The sequence below is a fragment of the Anthonomus grandis genome, chromosome 22 (assembly GCF_022605725.1).
Source record: "Anthonomus grandis grandis chromosome 22, icAntGran1.3, whole genome shotgun sequence".
Classification (NCBI taxonomy): domain Eukaryota; kingdom Metazoa; phylum Arthropoda; class Insecta; order Coleoptera; family Curculionidae; genus Anthonomus; species Anthonomus grandis.
The window spans coordinates 9528719-9543757 of record NC_065567.1 but is presented as its reverse complement, the minus strand read 5'-3'; the positions used below and the strand labels follow the sequence as shown (position 1 = coordinate 9543757).

The 15039-nt window shown below is 30.6% G+C and overlaps 1 protein-coding gene across 1 annotated transcript in view; it reads right to left on the bottom strand.

Annotated features, from left to right (window-relative positions):
• Positions 1 to 15039, bottom strand: part of LOC126749000 (plastin-2) — a 31863-nt gene that overhangs the window by 1236 nt on the left and 15588 nt on the right. Inside the window, exons 2-5 of the mRNA XM_050458592.1 lie at positions 7060 to 7490; positions 4464 to 4816; positions 729 to 1058; positions 95 to 630 (exon numbers count right to left, since the gene is read on the bottom strand). Coding sequence (XP_050314549.1) covers positions 95 to 630; positions 729 to 1058; positions 4464 to 4816; positions 7060 to 7490 — 1650 coding nt within the window. The remainder of the gene's footprint in view (positions 1 to 94; positions 631 to 728; positions 1059 to 4463; positions 4817 to 7059; positions 7491 to 15039) is intronic.

The window sequence follows — 15039 nt, the reverse complement described above, 5'->3', positions numbered from 1 at the left end:
CGTATTTTTACCATAAATATGAATTTGATAAAAGTACAATTATGATGATAAAAGAAAAAAAAGTATTAAATATTCATGTAATAACAAGACTTACCTCTTCAGTACCTCCGCTTTTAACTAAATCATAGTTAATAGCTCCAGGTCTAATTGAATCTATCAGATCAATAACGACCTTGGCATCGGAAATAGATGAATCCTGAAAATTTCTTATTGAAGATTTTTTGCCAGCTGAAGACAATTTTTCGTTGACCCAATTAACAATTTCTTTTTCCACAATAGGACTGCCCGACTCGTGCAATTGGGACAAAACTGATAATGTATAAGCTCTCATGAGTTGCCAAATTAATGCTAAAGTTAAAGTAACGTTGCCTTCGTTGATATCCTGACCACCAATACCAACTAGAGAGAATTTAATTTGCCTGCCTAACTCAACCGCGTAATTGCAGTTCTCAAGTTTCTCCATAAATTTCTTCCTTTCATTGGTAAATTTTCTATGCACTTTGTTCCAATTGACCACGCCTGGCTTAATAATATCGTATAATTGAAAAACAATAAGCCCGTCAGCTAAATCAGAATATAGCCAATTCACATGAGGGCTTACGCCCATTGAGTTGATCCAGTTACGATAAGCTGTAAAATAAAGATTATGGTAACCGTGGTTTTGTTAAATAAAATTCACTTTTACATAATTTATATTGAAAAATAAATAAAGTAAAACGAAAACTTACTTTTTTCTTCTCTAGTCTCTTCAATAGTATATCCATCAATAGTTCCATTATTAGTCTGTTCTAAGCCAGGATGATTATTGAACAAGTTTGCGACAAAAGCCAAATTGAGCTTGTAGACACCATTAACAACGTCCTGCGGTGTTATAAATGCCCTACACTTCAACTTGGCAGCTTGCTGCAGCATGATTTCTGCTCTTTCATGCAAGTCTCTTTCATTAAGGGCGCTTATGTCAACATCAGCGTCTTGAGGAGCGATCTGCTTAATTAAGTAAGTGTATACTTCAGAATCCGTTATATCGCTTTGGAAATTTGTCACCCGTCTGTGAGTTCCTGCAACCATAACCAAAGAAATAAGTAAGCAGCGTTTCGTTACTATTTATTTGTAACAGGTTTACTTTATTGTAAATGAACAGTACCAGAATAAAATATGGAAAGAACCATCTAATTTTTTTTCAAAAATTTAGTTTAGCACAAAATTCATAAAAAAATATTTTCCAGAACGAATGTAAATACAAGATTTTCTTACAGATCGCGCAACTAGCATGTTATTATATAACTGTTGTAGATAGTATATAACTATAGTCGGCTAGCGCCACTGGGTAGAGTTAAAATGTTTGAATATGATTTTCTGAATCTGAATCCAAAAATTATGAAAGGCTTATATATTCTATAAAGGGTAATCTTAAAATCAGGCAGATACATATACCTCATTGTTATTCTTGAAAAGAGAATTGAATTGCGAATGTTTTATAAAAGACCTTGGGATTTTCATATTTGTGAAGGTTTTGGTGTTTTCGAGTCACATAAGGGACTTCATTTATTTGTCCTTGATAATTTTTTGTACAAGACTAAAATTTTTTTTCGATGACAGAAATCGGTGCAAAAGTAACTGTAATTTTATTAAGAAAAAGTAATATATTTTTTACCGTTTTTTTTTAACAATTGTGCCATTTTTAATATATAACTTAAAAATGAGTTTCAATTTTTAACATTGCGCTATATCTGTGATTTAATTATACATATTACTACTATTTCCTCAAATACTTAAACTAATTTGATTATATTACATAATAAAACTAAGATGATTGGAATTTTCTGTATGTATAAAGTGTAATTAGAGGGTGACAGTTGGGATCTGGAAAATCGTAGAAGATACGGGTAATTTAATTGTGACAAAGTTGCGTAATTTGCTGCTTATTTAAATAGACTAACAGTTTTAAAATTTCAAAATACTTTACTAATATTACTACGGAGAAAATCAAAAAAATCATTCGTTTTTTTATTTTTGTGTGGCATTGTTTAAAGCCGTAGAGCAAAGTAAATTAAATTTTTTCATGTGGACCCTACATGATAAAACATTTTGATTTATTTTTTGAATTTTAATCAGCATAAAATTAGACAACTTTTAGCAACAAAGTACTAGCTGCAATAATTTTACTACAAAATGTTTCTGAAGAAAATGGTCAGTATTTTAAAAATGACAATAAACTTTTATTTTAAATAATACAAAAAATTATTTAATTTTCTTCTTTCTGTGAAGTTATTTTTAAGATTTCTAAAAAAGATATACATAAAAAAAGTAATTGCTGCTTTTAGGTTGTCATTTGAAAATGGGCGTTTAAGTAAAAAATCTACATACTTAATTTCATTTGTTTGGTTTAAAATGTAATGTAGGTCTTGCATTTTTACAACAGAGCAAGACAAAAGTAGAATGAAATCAAAATGACATTTAGACATCAACACATTTATATCTTTCCTTTTAGCATTTCATTGAGATTTTAAAATTTAAATAAGAGGGAAGAATAAAAGCTGAGATGATGAAATCTGTGTAAATCGTTTCAGAATTTAAAGCTGTATATGGTATTTTTTATTAATTTGTGTCTATTTAACTGAAAGGTAGTTAATTCACAAGCCCGTCTTAAGAAATATAGTTGGATCAATGGATCTTTGCGTTTACGTCATCACGTGTTCAAGGTTGATGTTTATATGAATCAATCAGTTGTCAAACCAGCATCAGTGGCGGCGGCACAAACTTAAAAAAAAAATAGGTTTTCATGCCCAATTTCCGTGGGCGGCGATTTTCGCCAGAGATGAAATCTGCGATTCTTTGAAATTTGTTTTTAGTATATTGTCACTTTTAGGGCAGCTAATTTATTTATAGCTATTTGCTGTCTATTTCAACCTGCTGTTCTTTATTACTAGTAGAATATTTCTTTAAATTACTCACATCTTTTCTACTTATAAATGCAATAGGTACTTCATACACAGTGTCTTTTAGGACCTCATAAAAGTTATCATAAGATTTGTTTTTACTTCACAATAAAATATTTATAACAATTTTTAATAAAGAAAGATTTTCATCGAAAATAGACAGTATTCATATTATATAACAATACATTTCCATGAACTTTATTCCTTTAAAGCTCATAAAGCTCATTGAGACATAATTATAATATTTTCATGAGCGTTTTAAACAAAACCATTATTATTTACTTTATTGCAGTCGTATTTCCAAAAACAAGTTATTGATAAAAAAAAACAAAAAATGAATCATTTGTACCTCCATTTAAATTTTTCTTTTTTTCTAAGAAACAAGAGATTTAGTTAATAAGAGATACTTATTATGATAATATGCTAAAAGAAATGGAGCAACCCGTATATTATACCGTAACCCAAATATTCTTACACCAAAACATTTTTTTCAAAACAAGTTTTTTCTCATTGAACAAAAAAATATCAATAAGTTTAAGATAGAAAATTCAATTATGAATAATCACTGTCACTATCTTCCGAGCTAGTTTCACTGTTTAAACTAATCAGAATTTGGGGTATCTCTTCAATAATGACACCTATCATACCAGTCCTTGATTATTTTTTCAGTGTGGCAAACCTTAGCGTTCCATACTTCTGGTGTACAATTCTCTAATGATTTTTTCCACATATCCAGTACATTTTCATCTTTATGAAAATGTAAAGAACTTGTGTCTTTATGAAAGAACTGTTTGTAAAACAGAAAAAGGTTTGGCAAAAAACTATTTCAATAGAGCTTCAACCAAACACAAAATATAACAATGAACAGTAAATAAGAAAACAAAACAAATCAAATTTCTCTGAAACTCTTTGGCAAGGCAAAGCAAAGTTAAGAACATAAACAAACATGGTTGCTTGTGGTTGCAGACGAAGATCTAAGATGTACAAAGAACTTTCCACAAAATGTACTTAACATGAGGTGTTATTACAGAAAATTCTAAATTAAAATTTGTTTTATTTACAAGCCGTGGTTTCCTTTGTTCATTAGAAGAAAGTTATTTTTTTAATATCTCAACATAAAACATATATTATACCAGTATACTTCTATATCAAAAATTTATTATATTTAGTACATTTTTGCGAAAACGGGCACCCTCCCGGAAGCAAATAATCGATTTTAAAACCCGGCGGGGAGCCAATGATGTTGAAAGTTTATCATAGACATGCGATCGAATGTTTGTCCTTGTCTAACTCATAACTATCGCTCCGACCGTAGGTCGAGTATTTTGAAGACTTACGTTCTGTGCTCTTTCTCATTTGATTTGTCTAAATTAGAAAGAGAGCGGATGAGAAACAATTGTGTTGAGTTGAATGATAGTTTAGTGACGTGAACGCAAAGATCCATTGATCCAACTATATATACATATTTTTAAGAAATTCGCACATTATCGAAAACGTTCAAAGATATTCCATAAATATAAATACCTGCACGCTCCAAATGATAGTTGACCCATCTGAGTAGAATGGCCTCAGGAGAAAGTTTCATCAAATCATCAATTTTTTCATCTTCTCCTAACAAGGTGGTCAATCCCGGACAGTGTTCTAGAGTTATTTGGTTGAAGAGGCCGATTCTAATAATCTGCCAAAGCAACCCTAATACTAGATGAGGTGTGCCTCGTTCCAGATTATGGGCATCAATATTAATGACATTACATCCAATTCCAGAAGCTGAATTCAGGGCCAAGGTCAAATTTTCCAATTTCGTATAAAGGGTTAATTTTCCTTTGTTTATGACACGCTCGTCTATAGTGTCTGGGCAAGAGTGGTTGATAATTTTGCTAAAAATACGAGTATTTCAATTTCTCAAAATTTTATAAGATAAAAACTAAATTGACTTAAACCCAGTTTAAAAAAACCGATCTTTAAAAAAAATACTACGTAGGTTTAAATCGAAAAAAAGAACGTTTTACTCAATAATCAAGTTAATACATTTCCGTTTTATTAAGTTTCTATGTTGTTTTCGAAACCTACGAAACAAATTAAAAAAATCCTGTGGTAAGAATTGGCTAGTATAGCCAAAAACATTGTTTAATTTATTCTCATTAAGGCATTGCCCGCTTTGTATGATTCGTTGCAAAGGCGGCAAGATTTTTCTCTTTTAAAATCTCAATGATTATAGTTATAATATCATTGGATATAACTTACTTATAATTGTTAAAAAAAATTAACACAACTCTGAATTACTACTGAAAGCGTTTAGATATACCACTTATAAAGCGCACATTTTGCCCAGGAGAGGAAATGCGATACCTCACAGACGTAGATTCTAGAGTAAACTACCTTTAGGACACTATTTATTTCAAATCTGTTAAATTATATTAAATCCTCATTAACCAAGATACTGAAGTTCTAATTTTGATAAATATTAATAGAGGGTGATCTAAGATTTTTGAACATGTTACAACTAGGTAATGATCAGAGACGAATGTAGTACTGTTTAACCATGTAGGTTAAATTTTACGAAGACCATAGCCTATTTGCCAAAATATTATTTACTGAAGAGGCGATTTTTTCTACCAACTGAACAGAATATTAGATACAAGAGTAATGAGAAGCCTCACTGGGTAATTAATTGCAAAAACCAATATTCGGAGAAAGTAAATGTGTGGTGTAATATTTTAAAAGACCGTATTATTGGACTCTTCTTTTTCAATGCAACTTTAAAAGGTGCGAAATTTTTGGTTTTCTTACAAAATGAATTTTGCTATGCCGTATGCTATTCATGATTTGCCTCTAACCTATAGAAATTTGTATATTCAACTTGATGGCGCTCCGAGCCATAATGCTGCTCCAGTAAGAAGATAGCTTAGTGAAAATTTTGAAGATAAGGATTGCTGGCAAAATAGTCCATGACCCCTATGCATATTTCGATTTAATTTAAATTAAATTCACCAAGAAATCCAAAAATCAATAAATCATTATCGAAATAAAGGATCAATGTATTAACAACGTGCAAGATGACAAATCTTGACAGATAGTTGTTTATTGTGTACCGTAGAAACGTTTGCAAGAATGGTGCGTTTAGAAAAACAAAAAAAACCGATAAAAAGATGCAAACAAAATTTCCTTTATAAGATTTCCTTTATAGATTCTTTTTCAAGTTGTTTTTTTAAGAAGAACACTATTTTTAAAAATATGTACTTATTATATTAAACAACTTAAAATAGAATTTCTCTGTTGTTTGAATAATTGTCGCCTCGCTGAAAAAAACAACACTCATGGTTCTTTTTAATTAAAATAAAACAGTGACTCCTTAATTATTTTTTTCTCCAAAACGGTTTATTTTATCGATAATAAAAATAGTGCCTTTTCTTTAGTTTAAGGTTTAAACTATCCATATTTATTATTTCAGAGTCTTTATCGTACTGGGTGTTAAAAATGTAAGCATTATAATGTACATTCAACCTAGACCGGTCCTGGTAAAATACATAAGGTAAATGTGTTTTAAGGACTTCGTCTTAAGAGGTCCTTAGTAGTGTTGATTACCTAAAATTTTTATTAAATTATACCAAGTACTTCAAAAGTAATTCAAGAAAAACCTATTTCCAGTAGCGTCTTTAAGTATGCATTTTCGTAGGGAGGGCGTACAGAAAATTATTTTTTATACGGAAGTTCCACATTCTTTTTTTATTTTCTACCTGAGTCCGAGAGATTTCATACACTTTCTGGGACACCCTATATATTCTTGTTTTTTACTGTATCATGACAAAAGATCAGATCAACCAATAAAATGGCTAAACCTAGGATTAAGCAGGTTAACTGCAAAACTTCAAAATGAAAAACTTTTTAAAATATATACTAAAAAACTTCCAAACTTTCCTGACATTATACTTTGCAACAAATCATATCTGTAAAATATTTTAGATAATATTCAAATTAAAGCAATTGAAAAACTAAATAAGACTTATAAGGCATTTTCAGGAAGGAATACAGGAACGCCGAATATGTTCACATTAAAAAATGAACATATATAGGTATATTGATATTTTACCAAATAAAATCATATATGACCGAGACTCACCACAATAGAATGCCATCTTTTACTTTTTCATATAACAGTTTGCCTTCAGGGTCAATAGGTAACAATTTTTTTAAGTCGGGATCGTGCTGGAGGTTGGAGTTGATCCAATCTGAAAAGGCAAGTTGTTCCTCTAAACGTACTGAGTGTGTGGTACCATCATTTGAAGCATGCGAAGTGCCCCCTAAGTGATGCAGGTTTTCTCTTTTTGACACTGCGGTCCTAAACGTGTGCGCTACATCATCTGCTTTTAGATCACAAATAATTTTCATGAACTCCTCATAAGTCAACTTTCCATCGATCTTGGTTTTTTTGTTATTTTTAAAGCTCTCTTCTATCTGCCTAGATTTATAACCTGCCACCTTTAATCCACACACCTCTAAAGCTTCTCTAAGCTCTTTTAAGTCAATATGTCCATCCCCATTTTTATCAATCTGTAAATAAAATAGCCATCTGTACTGAATTTGATGAAAAAGGGTTAGTAATTAATGCATATAAATAAACAGTATAAAAAACAGGCAAACGCAGAAAATAAGACGTTTTGTTTTAAAATTAAATACAGGTATGAAAACGTTAGGGATAGTAATAAATATATTATAACCATTAAACATTTTTTAAGGCAGAAGTTACAATTAAAAAGGTTCCATCACAATTGAGATTTTTTTCTAATGAATTGGATTAAATCCAATTAGGCATTAATATCCTAGTAAAAATTGTTTGATATTTTAAAAATTGATAAAGGAACTACTGATATATTTAAAATGTAACGAAGACATGACATTGCTTAAGAACAAGAGTAACCTAAAGTAGGACACGTGACAAATTTATTGAAATTGTTATAGTAGAAGGTGAAATATTTAAGTGTTTAATATATCACTTATTTTTAACATTAGGAATGCAGGACTTTCTCAGAAACTAATTTTTAATTGATCGAAGGGATTAGTAGCATTGGTTTTATACGTGATGCGTTTTGAAGTATAAGTCAAAAAATACATTAATCTAATTAAGAATACAATATCAAACAAACAAGAGTTTTTGTTTTTCCTATTTTATTACTGATCGCATATGGATTATAATTTTTAAATTAATTCACATTGTTTAATTATTATCGATAATTTAACAGTTAAAAGACACAGTAAATTTAGGCAACTAACTTGTCAAAGTGATTTTGTTAGGGATTTCTTGGAACTACCACAAAATAAATTCAATTATATATTAATTTCGTTAAACGACTCAAGCCAATCAATTATCCTTTTTACCTAAAAACATACAAAATATAATAATTACACATGAATCGTTGATCCTTGCTAGGTAGGGTTTGCTTATACAGATGTTTTAATTTAACCTACAGCCCATAAGTGAAACCATCCTTACGCAGCTACGAACTATCTAGACGAAACTCGGGCAACTCGATGAGACATCAATTTAAATAGAAATAATTCTGATTTCATCTGTTATCTCTGTTTAATTCAATAAATAAAGTGTTCCATCAAAATAAAAATATGTTCACAACATTGATAAAAACATTTCGAGGACATAAAATTCTCAGCAAACTAAAGTTTAGCTATATTAGACGCAACACATCTCGTGAGAGTAACCGACCATCTAAAATGACCACTTATGCACCGCGAACTTAACCATAGCTTAAAATTTAAACCATCACTGTTATTAGGATCGATCCATTTTACCCTGCACTTCCATCAAGTAGCGGATCCTTACAGTTCTACTTATCGCATCCATTACTACTACCGAGATTTCATTTCTAATTAGTCTGAAAGTTTTTCTGTCATCAGGTATTGATATTCTTAAACTAGCTTTTAAAATTCGAGAGGTCGTTGTACGAAGTTTACCACTAGTTTGGTCAATTTTAGCATATATGTACATATAATGCGTATAAAAGTTTATTTAACCTGACCAATGATAAAACATGGAAGGCTTGACACATTTTAATCTTAGTTCTGTGCAAAATCAATAATCATGACATAATATTCTACTAACAAAAAACCTATGATTCATTTTCTCTGCCAATAATGTTCATTTAAGGAAATAGTAACACTGGTTACTTTTGGCGGTAAGTAAATACTTTTACCTTTGTTTTAACTTTTAATCATCATAATATGCATAATACTACATATACAACTTAATATTCCGATGTAGGTAGGATTTTAAGTAAAAAACCTTTAATATCATGCTCTATTGACGCATTACAAATGTTCTAAAAAAACGTTTTACAAAAATATTCGAAAAAAAAAGAACAAAATACATGTTTGCGTTTAATTATTACATTAATTTAGAAGATATAAAAAACATATTATTTAAAAAAATTATGTATATTCTTAAAACAATAAAGTGTATCATTCTTTTAAGAATATACATTTGTATCAAAACATGTTAAAAAAAATGCCAGTATCGCCTTTAGAATTAGAACATTAAGGCAATTTTCAATTAAATCGGAGGTAACATACCTACCAACATACTCACCTTATAGGAGGTTTTACACGCACGGTATATTTATTTTTAACTGTGTTTTAGTTGTGTGTTAAATTATGAAGCTCCAAACTAAATTCTCTGATTATATACTCATAGTCATTGACGGGTAAGCTTCACACAAATATCAGGTATAAATAAATTATTAATAAAAAAAAAATACTTGCTCCCTACGTAAGTAATTTGACTGATAATGTATGTTGGTTCTTATTGTATCATCCACTTATAGCGATTACTCAAGCAACAATCCAAGTTGTTTTTATCTACTAATATTATAAATAACTATAATATTTTCTTACTTTTATTGCAATTGCCCTTTCGTCGTGTGTTACGTGATAAGTGACATAATTTAAACGAATTAAAAGGCAAGAATAGAAAAGTGAAATTCGTTTTTTTCTATTTTTAGTAGAATAAGTTTTAGAGGCTTTTAAATTCATAAAAACAGCAATTTTCAAAACCGCGTATCTTAGAAACAGTTGAATAAAAGTATGACATGTCATACATCAAAATGTTTATAATTTTGTGTAGAATCCATGTGTTCCATTTTTAATAAGAAAGTTGGTATTGACCCCGGCTATATGAGACAAAATTTTTGTTAAAAAAAATTCGTATTATTATAGTATTCGTATAGTTGGAACCTTTGGCGTGATAGTCAGATCACAAAACAGTTTTGTGATTTGATATACAGTGCTTTCATTTCAAAACGATCCACCCTTAATAACTTTCTTAAAAAAAAAAAAAAAAACACGTCAAATTAGATATACAGGGGGACGTTTAATTATGCATTTACTGAAGTTCTGTCAATCACCTCCTCACCTCCAGCTAACCTCACTTTTATATGTCAAATGGGAACCCCCATCGTGTGATACCTCTCCGGACTAACCCCACTAGACTTTTTTCTTTGGGGCTACTTAAAAAGCAAAGTTTATAAAACCCCACCAGCAAAAAACTCTAAACACTGATAGGTATTAGAACGGGACACATGGCCGTTAAAGCACGCCTGAACAGAATTGGAGTGCATAATAGAGATGTTAATAAGAAAGAATGGAATAGAAACTAGAATAATAGAAAAGAAACCAGAAACAGCCCGACATGTCATTTGCAACTGCGAGGCCTTGTGCCGTAAAAGGCATCAAATATTTGAGAGGAACATACTGGATCCAGAAGCACTACTAGTAGGTACCACAGCAGGAAAAGACCTGTACCGGCTAGTACAAGGCAGCCGCTAGGCTGGGTAGGCTGAGTATAAATATGCAATATCGGGGTGAGCACCATAAGGCTTTAGGCTAAGGTGTGAAAAGGAGAAAAAAGACCCAGGACTTCTACCTTGCCTTTAAATTTTGAAAAATAACTGTAATAAAACTGTATTGAATAGTTCTGGTAAACGTTTTAGATAATTCCTTTTTGCTTTTTAAAGACCAAACCTAAATGAGTGTATTATGAAGCCTTAGATATAAAATATTTATTATAATTATAGGAATACTTGTTAAAGTTAATGCAATAAGTAATCAAATTTAGCTATAGGTCTTCTTTCTTATATTAATTCTATATATAATCATATCATTTTAATTAGATCAATACTATTTAAGACTGGCACTCCTGACAGTTAGTTGTTTTTATAATTTTATAGGTTGTTGTTTAATTGACAGGCAATTATGATCTTTCAAGTTACTTTAGTGTCTGAAAAAGAGTAATTGAGGTAGAAACTGCACTATCAAAAGTAAATATTACAAAAGGAGCAGGATAAAATACCTAATAGAGTGTTTAATGTGGATACCCTATATTATTTAAATTTTTGATTCATATTCGGCTGCAATAAAATAAAATTTTCGTAAGGTTGAAAAGAATAGTCCCATTTGACAATACATATTACGTTTCTTAATAGCAAATGCGAATGTGCGTGTGCAATGTGCTTAACGTACAGTACCGAGCAAAAGTGGAGAAACATTTTATTTAATAAATATAAAGCCAGAGTAATCGACTATTGCCAATAAACAAATACTCACATTATTTCTTTAGGTTCAAAGGAATGCAAAAACATAACATAACAAAAACAATCTATTTGCTTATCTTTATTTTATGAGGAGCAAAAGTAGAGAAACATTTTGAAAGTTCTTAGTTTATGTTTGCTTATTGAAAGCAATACACAATAATATTTTGTTAATTAATAAAGAATAACCTGTAAATATGCCTCGAGGTATTACTTTGGCGTTATGTATAAAACAGTTGATAATATCAAAATATCAATCGGGTGTTAAGCAAGCAATCATTGCTAAGCAGTTAGGATTAAACCGCTCAGTCGTTTCCAAAACCATAAAGTTACACCGCATTAGGAACTCATTAATAAGTCCACCTAAAACTGGTAGGCCTAGAAAAACGACGCCTAGAGTAGACGAGAAGATTAAATCCTTAGCTCTTAAAAATCCATTTAACACAGCAGTGGATATAAAATCTCAACTAGACGATGTAAATATTAGTGTCCATACAGTTCGAAGACGTTTAAGGGACAGTGGCTTGCCGGCAAGAAAACCATACAAGAAACCCTTCATTTCGAAAAAGAATCGAACCGCCCGACTTCAATTTGCACATGACCATTTAAACTGGTCAGAAGGAAGATGGAATACAGTATTATTTTCGGATAAAAGTAAGTTTAATTTATTTTCTTCTGATGGTATTTTATGGGTCAGGCGTCCTAAAAATAAAAGAGTTGATCCAAAGTATACTTTGGGCACTATTAAGCATGGAGGGGGAAATGTACAAGTGTGGGGTTGTTTCTCTGGTATGGAAATGGGCCCCATTGTCAAAATTGACGGGATTATGGATCGGTTTAAATATTTAGAAATATTAACTGATAATATGTTGCCATATGCAGAGGAAAACATGCCATTGCAATGGAGGTTTCAACACGACAATGATCCGAAGCATACAGCTAAAATTATAATAAATTTTTGAAGGACAAAAAAATAACTGTTGTTAAGTGGCCAGCTCAGAGTCCTGATCTTAATCCCATAGAGAATCTATGGGATTTAGTAGACAAAAAAATTCGTAAGGAACATCCCGAAAAATTTAAAAATGGAGACGAGTTGTTTGAAGCAGTTGAAGCTGCATGGCATTCTGTGCCCAAGGAGACCTTAGGGAATCTGATTGGATCTATGAAAAGGAGATGCCTTGCAGTTATTAAAAATAAGGGATATGCAACTAAATATTAATTTGTTAATTTGTTGTTGTGTTTCTCTATTTTTGCTCCCTGTTTTTTTAATTAATTTACATATGGCTTTATAATAAGTATAATTATATTTTTTATGTTTTATTTTTATTATCTGGTTTGGTGTAGTATTATAGGATAAAAAAATTTTAGTTAACTTTAATAAAATAAATTTATAATAAAAATTAAAGTTTCTTTACTTTTGCTCGGTACTGTATGTCGAATTATTCCTGGAATAAACTTGTGGACAAATATAATATCTCTTTTAATTTGTATACTCTTTTATTTGTATGCATGGCTCGGAAACTCGCCACTAGCGATGCTTCAATAGCTTAAAAAGTCCTTAAAAACCATAGAGATGTCTGCGATGTTCACGGGTTTTTCCTTCCTCCGGATTATATAAGCTCGATGTGGCTTCAACCATTTCAAAAAAATATTTCTCATTTAAAAAAAATATTATATACTTCAAAAAGTGATTAATTAAGGATCACAATAAGCTTTTGGATTTGATAAAAAAATTAAGATAACTCGATTTTCGTTGACAATATGTTATATTTAGACTAATCCTTATTCTCTGGATTTTTCGGTGGCTAGCTATCGGTATACTCACCTTGGCGATCCTTTTAAAAACTAGCATTTATGTGTAGGTACAATTATTTTAATTGTATGCCACTTATACGCTTTTAACCATTTTCGACTTCAATTCCTTGTGACCAGAAAATTAGCGGTAATTTTTCCCTTTTATTGGGTAATTTTTCCCTTTAATCTTGATGTTAAAAAATTAAAACCTATATATATTTTTTTAAATTTATAATTATATTTTTAAAATGGATAACAATAATATCTTTATCGCCAAGTTTAACAAATTTAAAATAGTATTATTGACCTTCATTTATTTATTTTAATATTACAGCTGATGATATACAGTCATGGTCATATAAATAGCATACCTTGTATATTATATTATTATCAAGAATACAAAAAATGAGCAATAACAAAATATTTGTCTTTTTAGTTCTTTATAAGGAAAAAATGCAGTTAAAAAAAAAGTTAGATTCTTATTGGGTGGACACAAATAGCACATTTAAATTTTGTTCAAATAAATTTCCCTACAAGTAAGGTTTTGCTTCATTTAGAGTATTATAATATTGACTAAACTGCATTTTTTAAGTGGGTAGAAAGAAACATTGTGGCCGATAAAAGCGGAAACTGATAGTTAAACCAAAACAATAATGGTTTATCCATATCTGCCTTTGCTAAAAATTTAGTTTGCGCCAGAAAAATGGGTGTATAACGCCCTGAAGCTCTACAGAAGTACATAAAGCATGGAAAATAAAAACACAGCTCTCCGTCTGCGAAAAACGTCTGGATATATGGACAAAATAATTCAACGAATAAGTAAGCCCAATCCATTTTTACCTTCCAGCCAAATACGATGGCAATAAATGATTATGGCATTAATTTAGTGGCAAGAACCATAAGAAGAAGGTTATGCAAAGTAAACCTTAGGGACTGCACTGCAAGAAAAAAACCGCTTGTTTCCAAAAAGAATATCAAAAAAGATTAACGTTTGCTCGTCAGCACCTAAATAAAAATGTGAAATTTTGGAAAACCATTCTATGGAGTGACGAAATTAAAATAAACAGATCCGGAAATGATAGAAAATTTCATGTGAGGCTTCCTCCAAACCGTCCATTCGATTTACTTTACACAATCAAAACCGCTAAGGATGTGGAGGATCAATCGTGATCTGGGGTGCCATGTCATGGCGAGGAGTGGAGTACATTCATAGGATATAATTATGGCATAATGGACCAATATATTTACAAAGACATCCTGCAAAATGTAATGGAACCCTATGCTAAGAAGTTTATGCCGGTCACGCGGAAATTTATGCAGGATAATGACTTCAAACACTCTACAATTTATTTTACGTTTAGGACCATATTCGTTATAATTTTTCGTCATATTTCCATCTACAAAAAATACGTAAGGTGAACCAGTTTTAAAAAACATCAATAACTCAATCATCAAATTACTGTGCAATCAGATAAATTAATTTATTGGTAGCTATAAAGTGTCAGTTCTCCTTGATAACGTTAAAATTGATTATTATCTGCATAACATGCGATAGCAATTTATACTTAAGAAGGAAGGTGAATCTTACGTCATAGATACATGTTTTTTCAAATATTTATTTAATTTATTTTATCCACTATATCATCTTTATTAAAAAATTGCTTAACGCGTAAGGCGTTTCTTAGGCAACCAAGTCGTGAGAATTTCACATT